This window comes from Rutilus rutilus, assembly GCF_951802725.1.
Source record: "Rutilus rutilus genome assembly, chromosome: 11".
Taxonomy (NCBI): Eukaryota; Metazoa; Chordata; class Actinopteri; order Cypriniformes; family Leuciscidae; genus Rutilus; species Rutilus rutilus.
The window spans coordinates 4,531,458-4,551,668 of NC_140216.1; the positions used below are offsets into that span (position 1 = coordinate 4,531,458).

The window sequence follows — 20,211 nt, forward strand, 5'->3', positions numbered from 1 at the left end:
ACACTCATAAACACCATGACTAATTTTTAACAGATATACAAGGATTGTCGTTAAAAAAGCCTTACTTTGAGCTAAACTGTACAATATAAATGTTAGTTTTGGAGTGTAGTCTGGGGAGAAAAAGAAAGCACCAACTTTGGCCTCAGAAACACATTGTTTTTTGGGTTTGCAAGAATCCACACAATCTGAGTTTACTTACAGACGGTTGTATAAACAGAGGGATTTTTTGCTTTTTAAAAAAGAAGTCCAACATTATCTCAGCAAACAGGAATGGAAAAAACTTGGCAAAAGCCGCAGAGGGATCCAGACATCAGCAGAGGTTCGCATGTCCAAAAACATAAAATCTGGCATTTAAAACATTAAGACACATCAGTCAGAGGAAATTAAGTTTATTAAATGATGCAATACACGGTCAAGCGAAAGTGAGCTATATTAAATGATACGTTTTCACATTATGTCTTAGCAGGGTTTTACAGCATATCTCAGTTTGTAATCTTGCTTGTTAAAAAAAAAAAAAAGCTCACACTTTACATTATCAAGAAACAACAACAAGGAGCTTAGCAGTGAATGCAAACACATGAATCAGAAATTAAAGACTTCACCATGACAGGAATGACAGCAAATTTAATTTGGCATGTTGTAAAAGGAGCAAACACAAGGTTAAAATGAAAGAAATTGCTGATGTGAGAGGGAGGTTTGACGCCACACGGCAGCGCAAGAAAGCCTTTCGAATAGAAACTTTGGTCGCTCGGCTCTTCCATGACTAACATTGGACATGGTTTTCAAAAAATAAAAAAATAAATAGAATATTCAACTAGAGTGTCCCAGAAATAATCGTTTGTAATACACTTTGAGAACTTAAATCTTAAAAAAAAAGAAAAAAAAAAGATGATTGTCAATTAACAGAGTTATTTGGGGGTGGGAGAGGAAGAAATAAAGGACACTCCTACAATCTCAGGAGGTAGTTTTAATGGCAAAAACATATGGCCTGATCTGAAGTGATTTGCATGTTGTAATAGTGCATATTTTAAGGCCAGGTATTCTTCACTATGATCCATCCATAAATGCAGTTCTAAGGCTACATTAAGACACAGGTGAGGGGGATTGGGGACGAGAGGCAATAGCAGATACAGCCCTTAATGGCAATACCTGAGTCAACTGTAACTTTTGACTGCAAGACGTCACCATCCAATAGTCACGATCAACTGAGCTAGAGGCTTGGTGATATTGTATCACGTCAGAAAAAAAAAAAAAATCAGTCAGAATTGCATTCGATGTGCATCACTGGCAATCTATTAAATAGCGGCTCTGGTAAAATCACGTGATTCTGACGGTGCTTGCACAGCATGCGGACGTCAAACCTCCCTATAGGGGGAAAACTGTTTGAAAAATGAGGTTCACAAAAGAACAATAAATGAAGTTTATGCAGCATTTATCAGGCTTATGAGGTACTTCACATCTATACACTTTTTCGAAAAGACCAACAAGTCATAATGGTTCCTTAGAATTCCTATTGTAGCAGAAAATACCTCGTCTTAAATAGTCTTATAGTCTGTGTGCCCAATTACAACAGGGCATCCTTTAAAACTGCTTAGAAAGTGCAAAATACAAATACTGATCATTCTATGCAGCATTCACTCAAGGTTGCATGATAAATGTACAAATTATTATTCAATGTGGAGCCGAGTATCAAATTAAAAGGATAGTCCCTCGATCAAGGGGGCGGGAGAGATTTTGAAAAGGCACACATACACGAGAAAAAACACACTGGACGTTTTTTTTTTTTTTTTAAACCTCACCAAAAGAAAAACAAGAAACTTGATTGATTTCCATACAACCTTTTGTACCTTAATATTATGCATCCCTCGAGAAACTCAAATGCCAGTGTATTTAGGATGCTAAACATCCTTAAATCAGAGTTTGAGAGACGTCAAAATCAAAACTGAATTCCCTTCATAAAATATAGCAAGGTAAATACGCATCAACTGCAACGAACGGCACTCCTAAAGTCTTACGTCGACGCTTAAATAACAAATAGCTTATCGCAGACTCGTTGTGGGACTTTCATCAAACAGGATCAGGATTTAATGAGTTATTGCAATACTGGATATAAAACAAGTTGTAGAATCAAGTATAATCCTAGCACTCCAAAGACAGTAAAATCTCAACGATGATTGAATTGCCATTTTGACACGTGGACAAGCGGCTTCCATAGGAAAATCCTGTCAAGTTCGACCCCGAACATACGTTAAACACAAAAGCAGTGGTCATTGGACGCTTCTTGTCAAGTATGTTATCCATAATATGGCACAATGCTAGTGATGGACATGGGGATGGACACCGCCACACATCAGATCAACTCGACTCAGTCGATTATCCGTAACGACCAAATCAACCACCATGTTTTGGCATATAATCTCGGCCTGAACTCGCTTTCCTAGCTATTTGTTCCAGCACCATTTCAGTCAAAAATGTAATGTTAATGAAGTCCTCTAAAAGCTGATGAGTATTTATCACTACATTTTAAAAAGGGAAACTTTCAGATCATATTTATTTTGGTCCCCTGCGAATTTGTTACATCCCTCATGTTGATCCACCATTACAAATGTTAAAAGTCGCTTAAAAAAAAAAAAAAAAAAAAACACCAACAAAACTAAACACTTAATACACAGTATAGGCTTGTGTTGTTTGGTCACAATTATTGTTCTTTGTCATGAGCACATATACATATATGTATAAGGGATATTTTAATGTTAGCACCTGACACTATTGAGGTAGTTTTTCAAAGTTGGTTTAAAAAGCCAGGTCATGAAGCTCTCAATTATTCCGATAAATCAGTCTCAAGACCCTATTTTAATTATTATACATGCATGCTCATATTTGAATAAATAACTAAATGGAAGTGTGCTCTTTTTAACAGAATACTTAGAGTCCTTATTATCCCTCACAACAAGCTTCGATTTTGGTCATTTTAGGCTAGTTTTAAAACTGGTTTTGAACTCGGGAGGAAGAAATCCAAAAAGGTCTGAAACACTTGTATGCCGTCACGCCCCAATCAAAATCATCAAGCTGAATGGCACCTGACCTGTAATGAATCTGAGTTGAGGTTTAGTTTGTGCACACAATGAATTGAGGCTCAAGCAAGTCTCACTTGTCATGATTACGGGACCACCACAGAGTGTTTGCTGGTAAAGCAAAAGGGCTTTAAAACTGAGTGAATTTGGCATATGAACATGGGTATTATGGTATATCTCTCAAACCCTTTGGATCAAACTTCAGTTGGAAATTCTGGCAAACATACAAGCAATACACGGCAAAAAAAAAACATGAAACACCTAAAAAAAAAAAAGCCTTATGTACACCGTTGACAGTACAGCACCACAAATGTCAGCGATACATGGATCTTTGTGCCAGTGTAAAAATGTCTGCCCAAATGTTGCCACTCCATATCTGTTAATCTAGTACATCACAACCATGAATGGTGAGATAGTTCAAAATATGCATGAATAAAAGCCAAAACGATTCAATGCTGCTTTAAATGTGCATGCATAAAACAAGCTGATGAAAGTAACGTGGATGTTCTTTGCCAGTACGCAGGTGTATGAAGTACATTCAAACTGTTCAGTTGTATATTTATGGTTTTTAGCAGGTCATAAGATAGCATCTTTGAAACTTGCCATCTTAGGAAATTCAAAAAGCAATGAGAACATTAACAAAACTACCACGGTATGTAAAGAGAGGCTTACGTTTCTGCTTAAAAACACTATAGTGCAAAGTTCTGATGCAAATACATTAGCTATATATCTCTATAGGTTAAAAGACCAAAACAATTCTTTTGATGAGACGTTTTTTTTTTGTCTGACAATTCTGAAAGTTGTTGGGGCACAAACTAAGAATCAAAGCTAAACTGACTAGTTTTATTCAACCCATAACGTGTAAAGCGAAGAGGCATGTGGACGCTGTAACCCCAACACAGAGCTGGAAAGACACTTCGCGATCGCCAAGCAATGTACAAGCTTCACTAAAGCAGCAAGTCAACACTCTAGAAATGATGACACAAGAGACATCCATTCAATGTTATTGTCGTAACATCGGTAGATTATTCAAAGCTTCCAGGGAAATTGAGGCACCATTTCAATTTGCAATTAACACTGTGCGTGCCTCTTTAAAATCCGAAACCGATGCTGCAGCATAGATGAACGCGATGGTCTCTACAAAACCAGCATCGTACTTCATTCATCCTTGGCCTCTGTTACATTTGCATTCACGATATTTGAACGGAATTATTTTTATCAAAAATTTGCATCAGATTCCTTATGGCATCATTAAAAAAAAAAGTCAGTTGATTGTATAGTGAAGTGGAAATAAAACTAAAAATAAAGTGGTATGCCTGACAGATTTTACAGACAAAAAATTAAAATAAAACAATTTGTAAAAAAAAAAGAAAAAAGTGGGTGCTCAGAATGGAAATGAGTTTTTGCATATTGAAAGAACTCAAGACCTTCTCACGTCTGTTAACTATTAATAGATTAGTGCCAATGCGAAACAAGGCCAAGACTAGTCTAAAAATGATGGTTCTTCTCTCTAACCTTACAAATCTGTTCACCAGCATGCAAATTAGTAACACCACTTCTGATATAGTGCAAAAACATCTCATATTTCATATTTGAGAAATTGCATATGTTGTAGACCTTTGAGACTAAGGTGCTGATTTTGAAAAGGTTAAAAATACTAAAAACTCAGTAACTTCTGCAAACATCTAACTAAAGCAGGTCATGAGGACGAAAAGAACGGTTTCTAACAAAAAAATAGAAGTAGTAGTAGTTTGAGAAATGATTTCACCTCATATTTCTAATGATAAATGATAAATACTATTATTCAAACCTAAAGTTGTAAAGAAAAACAGCAAAAAAAAAAAAAAAAGCTAAGTGACACATATTCAAATGAGTACGTGGATAAAGCGACAATGCGCTGCGATTGAAAAAGGACAGAAAAAAAATGATAAAACTGGAATTCACACTATATATTTATGAACATTTTTTTTATAGCTTATGCCACACATTTAAAGCATTAAGCCATTTATTCACTGAAAAGCATATATATAAATATTCTTTTGGATTCATGTCTTGACTTATGAAACATCAAATGTATGACATCTGAAACTTGCAGCACTCAACTCTAGCTTTGAATACATAGCTTAACTACCATAACAAAACAATAGCAATGCTAAATAAACCCAGGCTAAATGGCAGCAGGTATGGCCTCTGAACAAATATGAATAGATTTTCTGTGACATCTACCACTTTTCACTTTCAGAGGGACGAAAAGACAACGTTCCCCACTCACGCAATTATGAGGAAATGACCAGTGCGGTAATGTTACCATAATACAAGTAACAGGTAACAAGAGGTAGGACATCTAGTCATTTCCACACAACTGCACCCAGATAGCGTACTTGTGATCCAGATAAACACTGGAACTGGGGGGGGGGGTCTGTGTCCATAGCTCTTCAAAGTGCATCTACTTTCACGAGTTATGAGACCAGCGCCAAACAATATCATAACTCTAATCAAGTATTTGAAGATAAATTAAAATGCCCCTTATACACAGTCTTTTGGGTTTAGAAAAATGGCAAAAGGTTTCAGGGTCAAATGTCATAGATTTCACCAGATCGAAAACGAAACATACCCATTAAGCTCTCTGACCAGTCTATGATTCTTGTTTAAAAGTTGAAGTTAAACAAGATATATATATATATAAAAAAAAATGGTAGTCTCAAGAATAAACTCTAGCACCTACAATTATAATGTCCTATTGTGCTTCAGTTATGGTAGGACATTAACTACAAGTACATAATGTAATCTTGTTCGGCTAACAGGAATAATTGAGAGCCATATAAAGAACATCCAATTGTTGATAATAAAAATAGAGTATTTTGTAAGCTAATACTGCTACAGTGGGTACAGGGTTTGCACTATTTACACTACTAAAAGTACCCAGCATGAAAACGACTACATTACAAATGTTCTAAATTCATATACACAAACATACCACTAAAATCTCTTGGTTAAGAATGCATAGTTAGAAAAAGATGGTTAAAAATTCCCAAGAATTTCAAGTTAAAATTGAAACATTATTTTGGGGAAGTGATCTTACAGTTAAATTAACTAACAAAGACTCACTAGATCAATCACTACACATCATGATATGCTTTAGAAGGCATAAGACTGTTTACACGAAAACAGTTTACCGACACATATACAATGTATTGCGCTTCAATTTGAGCTAAGTATGGATCGATTCGCACTAAATAAATGTTCCTTTTCAGTTCAACAATAAAAAGCTCATGATCACTCTGTGATTCTAACAAAAGGTTCCATAAAAAAAAATTAATAATTCACACAGTTTATATCTAAAAAGAAAAAAAAGTTTTAAAAAGGGATTGGAAATATTCTCATGGAAACGGTTATAAGCTAGAAAAAAAAAAACTAAGGTGCATTCGAAATTTGTATGAAATTTTCACTGACCTCGTGTCTCTATGAACAATGCAATTGATATCTGTATTAATCTTTAAAAGTTTCGATTGCCTGTAAAGTCAGCTGGAGTGCGACGACAGCGTTTAAACCTAGTCGGCATAGTACAGTCAAACTTCACCGTTGGAAACAGCACACAGAACCAAGCAAACGCCAGATTCCCCGATATTCAGCACAAAACTGCCTCGTGTTTCGACGTGGGGAATATTTTTGACGACGTCAAAATGAAAATTTCAGAATAGGTGCTTAAAGTGAAATGCGATCTAATTCTGATGTGAAAGAAACTTAACTCATACAACCCACCGAAACGTTAGGTTGTTCCGATCACATCCGACAAATCAGAGACATGCTCATGACAGCAGAATTTGAAGTACGTACAAGGTAATCTCAATCTAAATGCTTTGGAGTCCCAAAATATTAGTACTTTACAGGTCAATTATCAACATTACAAAGATATTTCTGCACCGAGAACCCTGTCACAGGTAAACGGAGGGCGTCACTGATGAGAACCAGCCTCAAATGAGCGGCAGAGTGCCAGAAAACTGATTGTCAGAACAATTCCTACATTCTCACTTCCAAAAGCTTTCTTGATTCTGCAACTCACTGTGTTCAAATTTTCTGACACAAGTACATGATAGCACTCCGTTAATCATGCCATTGGCGGACACGGACAGGTACAGTAGGTTGACTGAGCCCTGGACTAAACAATAAATGACACCATGATAAAAAAAATAATAAAAAAAAATCATATTAGCACAAATAAATGAAACAAAACAGGATAAGTACTTTTGTCCTGAAGTCCTCTTCTGGTCAGTGCACTTGCTCTTGCTGATAAATAATTTAGCTGTGGAAACTGCATCCCCACAACCCCTTAACCTGATCTGTGTTATCCTAAACTAACCCAAATTCATTGGTTTGATGAATTTGTAAAAACTACTGTTCAACAGTCTCCATCACCAGCCTTGGCAATAGTATTGAAATCAAGCCCATCCGGATGCAAATGTAACTTTCAGTGTAAAAATAGTCTGAATTTTTGGATTGACTATGTAAACATGTTAACCTCAAATCTGACATGCACAACAGATACACAAATCATGCCCACCAAACTAAAGAAAAAAAAAAAGAAAGATAAATTAATAAGTTACAGTTTTAAAAATCATGGATATTTAGGATGTTTGGTAATTGACTACATGGGCAATGGGAAACCTAACAGCATGGCGATTATTGTTTTTTTCCCCCATTTGAAGGTTCTCATGAGGCAAACACACACACACACACACCGTGCTGTTTTCAGGATGTGGGGCTTGTTTCTGGCTATGTTCAGGCGAAGTACATGGTGCGCAGTGTGTCCTGGTGGATCTGCACAGCTTTGGCCAGGGCTTGCTGGTCTCTGCCGTTACTCTGACCTGATGTGTGACTGCCTTCAGCACTGCCAGAAAACAGATACAACACAGATATAATCAGACCTAGTAGGAATGCATAATGATAATTTTATGATAAAGATTAGTCACACTGAGTTGGAAGCATTATTAAGAATTACTTTAGCATACTGTATGGAGCAGAGATTTAAATAAAAATAAAAAAAGTATACCAAACAAGGCTATCATCGCAAATGGCCAGAAACCTTGCATCTCCATAGTACCTCATCATATTTTTTGCCCCATAAATCACTACTATTGGTCGCTTTTTCCATCTCTCTGTGGGTTTTGAAAATATTTAAACAATGAAAAGCATTAAAAAGAGCTTGTGACTAAACCTAACTCCATTGGATCCTCAAAACTAATATATAACCTGTAAAAAAAATCAACAATGGTCCATTTGAGCTTGATTTTGGTGAAATGTTAATAATGTAAGGTATATTAACTTTGACAACACAATGTATCCAGTAGATCTCTGCACTCAAATGATCAATTGCTCCTCATGGTTCTGCATCTGCAATGTTTAAAATGTAAAGGTGATCGATCAGGCATTCTCTGTTGCTGCTCCAAGGCTCTGGAATGACCTTTCTCTGTCTGTTTCATCTTCTCCTACATTGGGTGTATTTCAGAATGCGCTTAAAACTTATTTGTTTGCTTTAGCATTTAAAAATGCTTGGTAGCAGTGTATATCATATGTTTGCATTGTTTTTATTTTATCTTTTTCTGTACAGCACTTTGCTGGTGCAACACTTGTGGTGTTGAAAGTGATCTATAAATAAAGTTGAGTTGAGTATAATTATATATTTCTTTAAAGTGCTTTTTCCACTACCTTTTCAGCTGTTTTAGACATACAAGGTTTCCACCAGCCTGCTCTACATGTTATCAGTTAAATAAAACAACAGCTTAGACAATGTAGTTTGACAAAAAAAATAAAAAAATAAAACTTAGATAGTTATTACTCTGCAATTAACTGCCAGTCACTCATTCAGTACCTGTCATGTTCTTTGTCAACCAAGTGGTAACGGGCACGGAATGCCACCAGGTGGGCGTAATAGGCTGGTGCAGGAATGGAGACAGAGCGGGTGCAGCGCACGTAGGTGTGGCACAGCTGGTATGTGAGGACCTGCAGCTCATCAGAGGTGAAATGGTTGTCATCCCACAGCACGTGATAGTGAGACGGCCTGCTGGTTCCCTGTGGAGATATTCAGCAATTAACAAAACTCACACACTCTTAGACAAATATAATGTTCGCCAACACTAAAGCAAATTAACCTCTACTCTTTAAAGTACCTGATAACTAGGACATTCATAAGCACTCAAATTATATAAAAAGTCTATGAATTTGAGGAATCTTGATCGACCTCTAATTTATATGCCATTTAAAATATTCAAATGTACCTGAATTCCGGCATGACTGCAAAGATAGAAGTCAAACTCAGATGGGTGAGTAATTTTGGTGTCAACTGTGGTGCCAGCAGGGATGTTGCCACTCTTTCCGACCTTGAATACAAACAGTCAATTTGAAAGGTAAATTTAAAAGACATTAAAAACATTAAACAATAAAAAAAAAGTAAAAAAAGGTTTGTGCTGTTTTACAAACAATCTGTTCAAGGACGTGCTTGTAGAGCAAATTATTGAAACTAATGCTTTACTTCACAAGATTTGTATATACTTTTGTATATAAAGAATAATTCGTATACTTTGAATGAAGGGAGTTTGCTTAAAAGCACTGCTTGCAATTATACAAATTGTGCCTGTGCAATAACCAACCCGTTCATTCCTGTCCATGCAGAAGAGCCTGGTGTGGTGTCTCTTCTGCACTACTACAAAGGTGATTCCTGGTTGATAATCTTTCTCCAGCTTGATGCAGGCCTCCCGTATCGCCAGCAGTTCATGCTGTAGAACCTGCATGGTCAAAAAAGGACAATGAAGATTAAATTAAATGTGTCAGCACACTTATCATGTGTTGGCAAAAGGTGCAGGTCTGCAGCTTACTTGGTTGAACTGGCCCTCCGAGATGCCATCTCTGTAGTAGATTATGCGTGTTGGTTTGAAGCGTGTGGATTTGTAGAACTGGATGAGCAGCTCTCTCACCATGGTGGCCAGATCCTGAATGATGTCCTGACGGTGCTGTTGCACCCGAACCGTGGCACAGTATCGACTTGGGTGGGCATCCATACTGCCAACAACCTAAATGCCACCAAAGAAGATGTTAAAAGCCTTTTTAGAGACCTTTGAGGCTATATGGTCTGGCTTAAAATTGTGCACCAGAAGTCAATACTGGTCACACTTGTGGTATTAGTGCTACTTGGCACTCTGCAATGAGCATAATCAGTCATGGTAAGGCTGTCAGGTTTCTCAGTCTTACAGCAGCAATTGAGGGTTTCTTGCCATCTCCAGCTGGTGGATGAGTTACATCTGCACCCAGAAAGATGACTGGCTGCTGAAACACCAAGGGCCTAAAGAAAAAAAAAGAAGAAAAAACAGTGATAAAGGAGTGCAGAATAGTTTAGTGATAAAAGTATTTTCTACCCAAGGGAAAATTCATCAAAAATTTTTAATTTTTTCACCCTCATGTCATTCCGAACCCAAAAAGGCTGTAAATCTTCAGAATTTACAATTAAGATATTTTTAATGAAACCTGAGTGGTTTCAGTCTCTCCATTGAAAGGACAGGAAACCAAAACGGTCATGAAGAGGTCCTAAAATGAATCTTGAGGAGAGGAACAATCACTTTATGTGATCCAAAAAAGTCATTAAAGTTTTGTCAAACGAATCCGAATGAATCGAGTGGTTTAATCAAAGTCTTGTGAAGAGATATAATGATTTTGTATGATGAACAATTTAATTTGGTCATGCGTCATGGGCTAAAATAAGCCTCACTGGTTCTCATACATCATACAAAATACACCTGTTTGAGCTTCCATGTTTACCAAATGCGATGTGCTCCATTTATGTGTCGATCACTGCTTAGATTTAAATAAAAGCCTAAATTAAATCTGTTCATCATATAAAGTGATCGTACCTCTTCACAAGACTTGGATTAAACCACTTCATTCATATGGATTCGTTTTACAACACTTTAATTACTTTTTTGGATCTTCTAAGTTTTGGTTACCTGGACGTTCAATGGAGGGACAGAAACCACTCAGGTTTCATTAAAAATATCATAATTTGCTTACCAAAAAGATTAACCAAATTTTATGGGTTTGAAACAACTTGAGAGTGAGTACATTTTCATTTTTGGGTGATCTATTCCTTTAACGGGATATTTCACCGCTGGAAAGATGAATGTGTATTTAAATTGGGTCATTTATGTAGTAGAAATGTGAAGTTATTTTAGAAGTTGGTGCCTTCTAGACTGAGAAAAGCCAGAAAATGTATTTTTGGCTCATGTGGATGAAAGACAACAACTCCCAGAATGCACTTGCTTCGCTGCCCTATGAGGCCACTCCCAAGCCACGCCTACCGGTTACAGAGGGCAGAATCGGAAGAAATGACACAACTAGGCTACTAGTTGATTAGAAACTGAAAAGACGGCGTTTTATCGTGAGATCCCCCTATGGGCGGGTTGAAAATATGCGGAACGAGCTCCTCCTACTGGCTGTAGTCTCTCGCCTCTGGACAAAAAAGCCTCCGATGACAAACTTTTCCAGACACACAATACAGAAATCTCTCGTCTCAGGGGCACATGAGGGAGGGAAGCACGGTCATTCGAAAATACTACCGGGTTTCTACTGACACAAAGCTTAATGCTAATCGGTGAAGTAACCTTTTAAGTTTCATGGGAAAGCAGCCCAGGACTTAACGGACAGTCAGACAAAGACTGAGAAAAGTGCCTTAAGCATTCAACATGTCAAAGGCTTTTGAAAAAGCTGCCCTCACCTGCCCTGTGGAAGAAGAATGTTGTTGACTCCACCCAGTTTGACATTAATCTTGAGGCAGAGGTTGGAAAGGGTCTGAGGTGTGGTCTTCTGTACATTCTTCACCTGGACACACTGCGTGGCCATGCCAAGAACAGTGTCTCCAACACGCTTTACCTCAGCTATGAGAATTACAGTGTTTAGAGGGATACAACCTAAAAAAAAAAACACTGCAAACATAAACACTGAAGAAACAGAGAAAAGTTAAATTACCATAAACAGGGGTCTTCCCGGGTAGAATAACCACCACCAACTGTAAGCCTTGGTAAGTGTACTTGAGGTGTTTGAACATGGGCTCCACACTGTCTGCTCCCTGGGCATACTTGCAAAAACACGGCTGGCCCTGAATGGGCATCCCAGCATCACGTGAGATTTTACGAAGCTGGTCAGTAAACGCCCTACAGAAAACAAGCAAAGGATTAGACTAGGCAGAGGGTCTCAACCTTTTTCACTCTTCTGTCAGAGATGATATTTAAAGGCCCCCCCAAAGATATTTCTGATACTTCTGCTATGACAAAGCAGCTCATTTTCAACCTTTTTTATTTACAGAAACAAGGTGTGGCAACAATAAAGTAATTCAATAATTTTTAACTTTTAAATAATTAACACAATCCTAATAACTTAATGTTCTTCATGGTTTACACTTTATTACCAATTTATTTGTATGACTTATCTAGTTTGTAATTAGCAAATTAGTAATTTGCAAATAACAATTTCTATTCAATATTATAAAGCTTGACAAAATGTATACACACACACATTTATATATACACACACGTGTATGCATGTATATGTGTATATATATATATATAAGACTTAATTTCCATGAGTTTAGTAGGTCTATAAATGATTTATCATGTTTAAAATGTCATCATATCCAGGTTGTCCAAGATCATTAGATCCTTGGTTATTTAATAATAAAAAAGTCAGTTAAGGGAACAATTTATAGTAGAAACAATAATTTAAGCATACAGTACATCTTTATTTCTAGCTGTTTTAGCTTACATTAAACTATTTTGCTTTAAATAATTTTGTGTCATCTTGCTGCCCCATTGGAAGTGTGCCGAGGCCCCCTGGTTGAGAACCAATGATGTATGGGTTTGAACTTTCTTAAATAATTCAATCGAATACAAATTCCAGTCAAAGCTGACTTACTTCAGGAGGAGTTCTGTACACTGCCTCTGTGGGGCAAAGCAGGCAATAGCCCACACTTTGATCTCAATCCCTGTGTGGAACTGCTTGTTCCTCATGTCCCACACACCCTGGACTGGGGTTGCTATTGCTTTGTTCTGAAACAGCAAGAGATACATGACCAAATTAGGCAGACACGCCCCGATTGGGATTTAACCAAAAGGTCGGCAGAATAATTGTCAAGTTTAGTTGACCAGAACAGGTTCCTACCCTTCCTCCATAGAGAATCGAAGGTGCCTGAAGGACCCGACCATTGACCTCAGTCATCTCGTCTCTTACCATGACTCCAAACTCACGCACATAAGGATCAGTGTTGAAGTTGGCACTTCTCATCTGTCACAAACAAATTAAATATCTCATGAGGTGTGAATGAGATTTAGGAGACTGCAAAAGAACAGTTTGCTGATCACATACCAGTTTGCTAATCTCATCCTGACGGTCAGGCGCAGACCTGGCTGTGGCACGTATCATAGTGGAGGTCTGATTGTCTGTCAGTTTCTTTATGCATCTCTGTCCAGCTACTATGTTACAGACCTGGATTAAAAAAGTAAAAAAAAAGGATAATGACATTCAGATAAAGGCATCAGAGAGAAGGGGGAAAGAGTAAGTGTAAGATGTGGTCTTGACCAACCTCCAGTGGAAGGTAGGTGTGTTTCTGCTCCTGACCAACTTGTAAACATGGGAGATGTGGATATCGCAGCACCAATTTGTACTTATCCTTGAAGTACTGCGCGACAGTGCATTCAATGGTCTGACCATTCTCTTGCTGCAAGGGGAACCTTGAGACAAGCAAAGTACATTTTAAATAAGCATCGACCTTTAACAGCATCATCTCAGTGAGGAATATAAATGTAATGGCATTCATACAGAAAGAGCTATATAACCATTTAATGAAAGTTTTAAAAATGTGAAAGATCTTACGTTTGATGGCTTGCTGGTCTCCTGGTCACATTACACACCCTGTACTTCCTCTTCATCTGTCCACAGTGAGTTATTTCAACCTTCAGACCTGTAAAACAAATTCAAAGCTCAGATTATAACAAAAATGACTCCCATAAAAAGTCTCTGTCACCAATCACTGTGATAAATTACCTTTGATCTCCTTGGTAAACTTCACTCTCTGGGAATCTGTTAAGGGCTTCTGTTGCTCTTCGATGCTTTTAAAATCCAAAACCTCACACATGAACTCAATCACGGGTTGAGCTTTGTAAAATGCAGTGGCGGACACTAAAAAACACATTTTACATAAATATTAGCAGTGCAAAAACATAAAAAAAAAAAAAAAAATCCTACTGCTAATGTCAGTTCACACGCACCATCAATGTTGAGCATCATTTTCCAGAGGGATGGCCGAACAGACTGATGGAAACCAAACCAAACTTCTCTTCCTCCGCCGAGGGGGTTGGAGCAGCCCTCAGACGGAGTAAAGAACGAACGTCCGACTGGGGTGTACCTGAAGACAATAATACATGGTAAAACAGCAGTGTGCACGTGCAGAAGGATGAAGCTCCCTCTAATGGGGATATATGGAACAGAGGGTCAATATAATAAAGCCATTAACCTCATAGAGGGCAAATGTCTCATGACAACGTCCAGAGCCTGAATGGTCTCAAAGGGGATGTTTGGTAGCCGCCCAGACAGTGCTTCATGTAGAGCTTGCAGACTCACACATGACACCCACTTTATAGCTACTTTAAAGCTCCTGTCTTTTCCCTCCCCTGGAATTGTGACCTCCAGCTCTACCTAAAAGAGCAGTTTGGGACGTCAGTACGCTGTGACACTCCATAAGATATCAAAAGACCTCAATGTTGCATTTTGAGAAGGTACAGAGTAAAACATTTCAACATTAGGGTTTAAACTGTGCATGTATTCGGTACAGTACACAGACTTTAATAGTACATACTTTGTCTCTTCCAATGGGTAAAGGCATGGCAGTGTAGAGATTCTTCCTTCCATCATACACAGGCTTTCGATCTCCAAAGATCTGCGTCTTAAAGTGCTGGACCATGTGCTCAACAATTTCACTGCAAAAAACAAACAAAAAAACAAGTACATACAAATGTCCTGCCAAACAAACAACCAGTTCAAATTTAAAGTTTCAGTTGAAGATGTTACCGGTTAACTCTCCGTGGGCATTTCTCAGGCTTGATGTCTATGTCATAATGGTACACCTCCAACTTGGGTATTTCCATTTCAAAGAAGTTAGCCTGAAGCTTGATTGTCCTACCCATTGTGCCAAAGTCTGGCCGTTGAGGTGGTTTGAAGACATACTCTGGTGGTGGAGGAGACACAGGAGCTGCGGGACACGTACAAAAACAGGTTTTTTCAATGTACTTAAAAGGGAACAAAAGAAAATTAGGGAATAATTTTACAAACACTAGACTTAATGCACTTAAAAAAACACACACAAAAAAAAAACACACAAACCAACAATAAATAATGAAAGATAATACAAATTAAACAAACATTAAGTTTCCATGATTTTATGTTTATCATTTCTTTTTACCAGGTCAATTATTTCAAGCTGTAATGTCCATTTTTAGTTCAGTGAGCAACTTTATCCCATTAATTAGTCCCACACAAACATTTAGCTAAGACTATTAGAGCTCTGCTGTGCCATATAAACTCAAGCACCCCATCTTATATAACATCTTTATTTTCATATGAAAACTGGCCAACTTTAGTTTGAAACGCAAGTCACTTGCTATTAACTTCTTGTTTGTTTAACTGTATTGCGTCAATGTCATAATCGCTCTGTTGTACTGAATATCAGCACAGTCCCCTCCATGCCTACCTGTGGTCTCGTGCCGAATTACAGCCGTGCTGATGTTCAGTACAACTACACTTTTGCAGATGTGATTGTTTAAAGGGATAGTTCACCCAAAAATGAAAACTCTCATCATTTACTCACCTTCATGTTGTTCCAAACCCGTAAGACTTTTATCTTCGAAACACAAATGAAGATATTTTAATGAAATCCGAGAGATTTCTCTGTGACAGCAACACAACTACCACTTTGACATTCAAAAAGTTCATGAAGAGATCGTAAAACTAATACATATGAATTGAGCGGTTCAGTCCAAATTTTCTGAAGAGACACGATCACCTTATATGATGAACAGATTTAATTTAGGCTTTTATTCACATTTAAACATTCATCAACTCACATATAAACATTATTCACAAATAAACATTCAACACCAACAGAAGCTCAAGCATGTTCACTTGACGTGTGAGAACCAATGAGGTTCATTCTCGTGTTACGCATCACGTTTGAGCTTCCGCAAGAACCAATAAATAAACAAATAAATGTTTATATGTGAACAAAAGCCTAAATTAAATCTGTTCATCATTTAAAGCGACCGAATCTCTTCAGAAAATTGACTAAACCGCTCAATTCTTATTGAGATTAGTTTTACGATCTGTTTATAAACTTTTTTTTTCTTCATATTTTTGGGTGAATAACCCTTTACGTAATAAATCTCATTTAGAACATTAGTAACTAACCCAATCAGAAACTGGAAAATGAAAAATACTAAGCAATAGTCAATATTTAGAGAATTAGTGTGCTCTTAACAGTACATTACAGTACTCTTAACCATCATTCCTTTGGTTTAAACACTTCAAGACAACTTGGTAAACAGTACTGAAAATATATGCTAGGCTTGGCCAGCTTAGTCTGGGCTGCTTACCAGAAACATCTGACCCCGAGGACTGACACAGCTCAGCAGCTATAAAAGACATAATAACAGGTTTATTTCAAACAAACCTCTACATTGGTGGTCATGTGCAGAAACACATGTAAAACCATGAAAATGCAGCCATTTTACTTGCAAACAGGTTTTACGTGCAAAGTCAATGAGCAAATACGCCACATTACAATTTGAATACAAGATCAAAATAAATCAGCTGATTTTAGCTAATAATATCCATCAGATTTAGGCTAGTTGATTACAAAGTCTAGCTTACAATAAAATTGGGTCACACAGAAGGACTTGTTGATTTGGGAAAAAAAAACAGGTCAAGTTAATGCAACCATGTTAAACACGTGAAACTTTCGATGTACAAGAAAGAAGGTTGTGGGTATCTTAAATCTTTGGCTGACAGATTCCCTGAAGTGTCTTATCAACCCTAAAAACACAACACGGCAGGAAGATACTAGGAGCGTGAACCCATCCCACTGGGCAACAGACCTTTTACCTTCTTATCACCAACACCACACAAGTCAAAAACCTGCCCCACACACACACACACACATATACAAGGACATCTTTTCAGCGGCTTTTCTCTATATCACCACCAATTCTGATGCTTCATGCATATCAGAAAGAGTCTAAGACATACAATAAAACAAACTTGTCACTGCATGAAACCTAAGTGATCCCATTCGTTAAACTAACAAAGAGCAATGTATTTTTTCAGCATTTATTAATAAAAATTCAACTGTTTACTTTAGGTCACAGTGCAATAACGAATGTTAACAAATTCAACAGGACTATATTATTTAGCACTATAATAAATACCATTTTTTCAATTAACATAATTGAAAAATATTAAGTGCAGTAAAAGTAATGTTCATTGTTAATTTAGCTAATGCAACTATTGTTGACAAATTTGTACCTTATTGTAAAGTGTTACCAACTGAGTTTGACTAAACTTAGGCTAAGACAAAAAGTTCTGTAATTTGAATGCCTCTTTCTTAAAATGTGCGAAAAGCATTTAAGTTCTCAACACTTTTTTATTAAGAAAAGTGATAAATATATATTAAACAAAACAACGTTTTCTAAACTCTAATGATAATTTACATCCATAATTTAGCCTAACAGTTAATCTTCGATAAGTTAGATGAACATCTCAACTGTTCAAAATATATAACAAAACGTTACAAATAGACTTGAAACATTTGGAAGCGGAATAATTAATTGTGTATGTATTGACTAGAACTTTAGTTAGGAACGTTATCTTCTTAACTGGAGAAAGTCAAACTGGTGCCAAACAACCACCGTTCAATTCACATACAACAATAAGACTAAAAAAACCTATAAACTACTTTTATATCTCCAAACCTAAAAATAGTTACAACGTACGTCACATTAACGTTTTAAGTTTGACGTACATAACATTTTAACCAGCTGCTGTAGATTCAAAAGCCAGCAGGTCAACAAGCTTAGCTAGCAGGCTAACAATAACAATGGGCCTACAAAACAAACCCTCGACAGAGAGGAAAAACAACACTTCGTTACTATAAGCTAAAAAATAATTTGAACATCGACGTCATGTACAACCGACCGCCACCAAATTGCATATTTTATTATCATCAAAAACACCACACTTATTCAGCTAGCATCTCCTCGCTAGCACGCTCGCTAATCATAATAATACTCACCACCAGCTGCTCCAATGGGATACATTTTAAACGCTTTCTGCACCAAAATTCAATCGCAGGCCGACACTTTTTGCTCTTCTGTTGCCAGGTAACACATGCGGTAACTGGAAAGATGATTTTAATATTAGAACAGCATCGATATAGAGGAGAAAACAGAGATTAATGAGCGCGCTGAGTTAGTGGAGCACGAGAGCTCTGAGTGGCCCCATCCCATCCCCCCATCACAGCACGAGCGCCTATTTACCCGACACTCTCTCACACACACACACTCTCGCTGCTGCAAACTAAGCTCATGGAAAACGAGACGTTAACCTATGCGCGATGTATCTGAACGCTTTACGTTTTATTCAGCAGGTTTTTTCACATTTACCAAGAGTAGTAACAAAGCATTCATTAAATTTAACTTCACAACGTCCAAATAATACTGGCGCTCATGTTACGTCATTTCCGGGTTGGTTCAGAGATGATTTTAAAAATTATTTAGCTGATAATGATTTATGAATGTAAAAAGTTTTGGTTATATTTATTGTATTTTAAAAAAACAGCTTTTTTCCCTTTCATATATGCAGCTAAATTATTTTTAATAAAAACATATTTACTTTGTAAATGTTTAGTTTCATAGCTTGGAAACATTAAGGTTTTTTAATGTATTTGAAAGGAGTCTCTTAATCTCACAAAGGCTGCATTTATTTTATCAAAAATACAGTAGGCCTAAAACAGTAATAATGTGAAATATTATTACAATTTAAACGAACTGGTTTCTGTATATTACATGATCCTTCAGATATCATTCTAAGATAGCCTAATCTATCACAATGTTGAGTTTTTTTTTTTTTTTTTTTTTTTTTGGAAATCATGATACACTGCCATTCAAAGGTTTGGGTAAGTAAGATTTTAAAAGAAGAAATTAATACTTTTATTTAGCAAAGGCACATTAAATTGGTTAAAACAGACAAAAGACTTTTATGAATTTAATAAATATTACAAAAAAAAGTTATATTTAGAATAAATGCTGCACTTTTTATTCATCAAAGAATCTTGGTAAAAATCACAGTTTCCACAAAAATATTAAGCACTGCAGCACAACTGTGTAATATTAATACAAATAAATCTTTCTTGAGCAGCAAATTAGGATTTCTGAAAGATCATGTGACACTGAAGAGAAGACTGGAGTAATGATGCTGAAAATTCAGCTTTGCATCACAGGAATAAATAAAATTTTAAAATAGGCTATATATTACAACATAAATCAGTTAATTTAAATTGTAATCATATTTCACAGTATTTTATTCTCATATAAACATTCATCTACTCACACATCAGTTGTGGTAAATGGAATCTCAAGCATGTTCACTTGACGTGTGAGAACCAATGAGGTTCATTCTCCTGTTACGCATCATGTTTGAGCTTCTGCAAGAACCAATGAGGTTCATTCTCGTGCATCAAGCAAGTTCGGTTGAGCTTCTGTTTGTGTTCGCTGATAAATGTTTAACTGTGAATAAAAGCCTCAATTAAATCTGTTTATCATATAAAGCGATCGAGTCTCTTCAGACATTTTTGACTAAATGTTCAATTCATATGGATTAGTTTTACGATCTCTTTATGAACTTTCTGAAGCGTCAAAGTAGTAGTTTTGTAGCTGTCAATGGAGGGTCAGAAATCTCTCGGATTTTATTTTCATTTATGTTCCAAAGATGAACGAAAGTCTTACAGATTTGGAATGACATTCCAAAATTTTCATTTTTGATTGAACTAACCCTT

General features: G+C 36.8%; 1 protein-coding gene across 2 annotated transcripts; it reads right to left on the bottom strand.

Moving 5' to 3' along the window:
* Positions 1-373: 373 nt before the first annotated feature.
* ago2 (argonaute RISC catalytic component 2) lies at positions 374-18,772 on the bottom strand. 2 transcript variants are annotated; one of them, XM_084423260.1, is made up of 21 exons: positions 18,451-18,772; positions 16,757-16,795; positions 15,976-16,008; positions 15,180-15,360; positions 14,968-15,088; positions 14,626-14,807; positions 14,381-14,517; positions 14,157-14,291; positions 13,986-14,073; positions 13,696-13,843; positions 13,479-13,598; positions 13,275-13,397; positions 13,029-13,162; positions 12,087-12,271; positions 11,836-11,995; positions 10,320-10,410; positions 9,947-10,141; positions 9,722-9,856; positions 9,350-9,451; positions 8,944-9,143; positions 374-7,962 (listed from the first exon to the last, which is right to left on the bottom strand). In XM_084423260.1, the coding sequence occupies exons 1-21, from the start codon at positions 18,473-18,475 to the stop codon at positions 7,854-7,856; spliced, it is 2,643 nt and encodes an 880-aa protein (XP_084279386.1). In that variant the 5' UTR covers positions 18,476-18,772; the 3' UTR covers positions 374-7,853. The 2 variants fall into 2 exon arrangements, with proteins under 2 accessions (XP_084279386.1, XP_084279387.1); XM_084423261.1 differs by lacking the exon at positions 15,976-16,008.
* Positions 18,773-20,211: the final 1,439 nt, after the last annotated feature.

Coding starts and splice junctions, on each gene's coding strand:
- ago2 (XM_084423260.1), bottom strand. CDS start 18,475: ATGTATCCCATTGGAGCAGCTGGTG. Junction 14,074..14,156: donor GTTTACCAAGGAGATCAAAG/GTAATTTATCAC, acceptor TTTGTTTTACAG/GTCTGAAGGTTGAAATAACT. Junction 10,142..10,319: donor AGAAACCCTCAATTGCTGCT/GTAAGACTGAGA, acceptor GGTGGCATTTAG/GTTGTTGGCAGTATGGATGC.